The 3,397-nt window shown below is 35.3% G+C and overlaps 1 protein-coding gene across 1 annotated transcript; it reads right to left on the minus strand.

Annotated features, from left to right (window-relative positions):
* Positions 1-470: 470 nt before the first annotated feature.
* On the minus strand, positions 471-1,589 carry LOC118737633. The gene is made up of 2 exons (XM_036468315.1): positions 1,583-1,589; positions 471-1,504 (listed from the first exon to the last, which is right to left on the minus strand). The coding sequence occupies exons 1-2, from the start codon at positions 1,587-1,589 to the stop codon at positions 675-677; spliced, it is 837 nt and encodes a 278-aa protein (XP_036324208.1). The 3' UTR covers positions 471-674.
* Between the last annotated feature and the right edge of the window lie 1,808 nt (positions 1,590-3,397).

Consider the following 3,397-nt stretch of genomic DNA (forward strand, 5'->3'; position numbering starts at 1 on the left):
AAAAAACCAATTTTATCATTTTTTAACTAACATGCATTTTTACTATTTACATGATATAATACTCGTACAAGAAGCGAACTTGAACAGATGCTTTTTAAGTTTTTAGCAACATTAACTACTGAATAAATTATATTTAACAAATGGTCATGCAGAAATGCAAATCAGCAATTCTAACATTTAATACAATTTAACTTATATACATTTAATATAATTTAACTTATTAATTTATTTAATATAATTTAACTTATTAATTTATTTAATTTTATTAAAAAAATATACATGAATACGTTTCTGCATTCACATGCAACCTAGCAACACATAGCTAGACACTTGCAACAAATATAACATAATCATAACAGAAATTTACATTTTTCTCTGTTAACTCTTCTTGAAACGTTAATCGCGCTGTGGTGATATTCCATGGATTTATTTTTCAGCCAAACAATTTTACGTTCCAAAAATTTGCACCTTCTCTATCTATCTAAGTTCTCTGGTACTATAAGCGCTTGTATATATGTATTTAATAGCTGATTTGTGCATCGCAACATTATTATTAGTGAGCAACATGTTGCTAAAAAGCGCTTTGAAGCACGCCAACAGCAACATATCCGCCGGAACCATGCAAATGCATAGCTGGATGTACATATGTATTTTCTATGAGAAATCTACTACGCTCAATTGTCAGCCGTCGTCGCTGTTGGTGATTGCAACGCCTGCAAAGGCGTTACACTGGGCGATGTGGCAGACGTGACCGATGGCGATGAAGGCTTTTGCATTTTGTTGCGAAAGTGACGATTCTCTGGATTTGCCAACACCGATTGTATGAATTCTGAAGTTTCCAGCTGCAGCTGCGCCAAACGGCGTTGCAACATTTGATTACGTTTCACCAGTTTGATGGTTTTTAGTGCGATTGCCAATAAGCCTTCGGTATTTTTAATCTCACATATGCTTGAATATGTATCGGAATCATGTTCGTCGTCATCACTAGCGGCGTAATATTGCTGCTGGTAATGTTTCGGGCTATGCTGATTGTTCGCAGAGGTCGTTGTTGTTGTTGATGTTGTTGTTGCTGTTTTGGGTGGCAGTGATTGTTTGTCATGCGGCGTGGGTACTGTGAATACTGTTTTAATGTTGTGGCTGCTGGTGTTGTTGTTGTTGTTGTGTCTATTGTAGCATTGCGCCCCACTTGTTATGGAATGTACTTCGCAGTCTTCTTCGTCGGTGATGTCATCGTCGAGATCCATTTGTTCGGCTGTGATGGCGCGCATCAATTTCAATCCTGTTGTGGTCGATGAGGAGACAACATTCTCGGATATTTGTTGATCACGCTCCAGCAGCTGCAGTCTATTTATGCGCAATGGCTCGAGGAAGGATTTTTCAGCCGTACCAGTATTGAGCCTACCGCGTACGCGCAGGGTTGTTGAGTTACGTGCGCTGCCCGCTGAAAGTAGAAGAAGAAAAGAGTTGTTGATTAGTTTGTAGAGAAATAAAAGAAATGCAAAATCTTAACGGTACATAAATTTTCAGATACATACACATATCTAAAAACCTTTATGTATTTAGTACCGACAACAATCGTAACTCCACATTGTTATGTGTGCGTACAATTTTTAACGGTCAATCAAACGTGCATATATCTCGAGAAGAGTCACAGGTGTCAATTATTGCATAATTTTAGGCACTGTCTAAGAAAGTAATTCGAAAACAATTTCTAGCAGGCCTAGTCTAAACAAATTACTGCTGTGCCTAAAAGTATACCACATAGCTATCTCATACTGTCAGTATTAACAGGGTAATTCTTGCAACTGTACAGTCTTTCGAAAGTGAATATTACTTCGTAATGCAATTCGTGGGCTTAATAAAAAATTGTCGTAAGCGTCATTTTGATGATTTTTAGTTATATTTGGAGTCACATATATTAAAATATGAACTCTCGATTTGTGCTATCAGTTTTTGGATATCTCTTTTAGTTTCCGAGATATGAACTAGACCGTATTCGGTAATTTTGTAAGAAATTAGTTAGTGAGGTAGTCCTAATAAGTTATTCAAGCTCTATAAAGTGGCGTTATCCATTTTTGGATACCTCTTTTAGTTACCGAGATGTTGAGTAAATAGTATACTTAATTTAGTACAAATTTGTATCACATTTTGTCGAATTTTATACGTAGTGGCTGACAAATTGTTGACATGTGGCGCCATTAGCGCACGCAAGGGGAGGATTTTGGGGTTCAAACCGCCCCTAAACCTTATAACCTGAAAGACAAACTGTATTCTAAAGCCGGCTCTCAAGCAAAATAACAAGAAATATTTTTTATTTAATAGCACTTTGCTTTTGCTGTAAATTTTCTTGAAGAAATAAATATACGAGCATTTTTTTCTTGTGAGATGCACTCTTATTTAAGAAATTTTGATAGAAGAAAATTTCTATTCCATTTCTTCTGCGTAATTTTATATGAATTTTTCATTTTTATTGAGAGCTCTTAAAAATTTAACTTCGAATGAAACCATTGCCCTAAAAATATGCAATGCATACTCACTGTTGTTTTTTACAACTTACAGCCTAAAAGAGTTTACCACTGATATGTACTTAACAAGGATTCGAAGATTTAATTTACCAACTTAAGATTCGTTCCACCAAAATTACCTAAATAATAAAAATTAAAGTCCATTTAATTTTTGCCCAAAAATCACCACATCAATCAAAACCCAGAAACCAGAAATTGAGGAAAATGAACATTAAAACAATTTTTTTAAATTTTTTTATTACTTTTGAAAGTTAAGCGCATCTTGTGTTTATAGAACTTTATATTAAACAAGTAATTTTCATATTACAGGACGACCCTTGAGGTACCATCTTTCCGATTAAAAAAAATTGTTGAGATTGGTTCACGTGGTTCAAAGTTATGCGGTAGCATACATAAAAAAGAAAAAAAATATTCCGACGAATTGACAACCTCTCCCTTTTTCGAAGTCGGTTACAAATGTTTGAGTTCTTTGCTAATTTTATGTAAATAAAGTGCAATTTACGAAAAAACTTGCATAAATGTACCTTAAAGAGCATATTATCTGAAGCGAACTTTCAGAAGTATAAACCCCCCCCCCCAAAATATTTTCCTGGGTGCGCCCCTGTATGGCGCATACAAAAAAATGTTGCTAAAACAAATCCTTCATGAACTCAAAGCTAATTAACAATGAACAAATTAAATTAAATAATCATCAGCACCTGGGTTCAAGCCCTGGTCAAAGCAACATCGCAAAATATATAGAAAAAGGTTTTTTCTTAACAGCGGTCGTCCCTCGGCAGGCAATGGCAAACCTACGAGTGTATTTCTGCCATGAAAAACAGCTTCTCATAAAAATACAATCGCCGTTCGGAGTCGGCGTAAAACTGTAGGTC

The sequence above is a fragment of the Rhagoletis pomonella genome, unplaced genomic scaffold (assembly GCF_013731165.1).
Source record: "Rhagoletis pomonella isolate Grant_MI unplaced genomic scaffold, Rhpom_1.0 Rhpom_scaffold_00001, whole genome shotgun sequence".
Taxonomy (NCBI): domain Eukaryota; kingdom Metazoa; phylum Arthropoda; class Insecta; order Diptera; family Tephritidae; genus Rhagoletis; species Rhagoletis pomonella.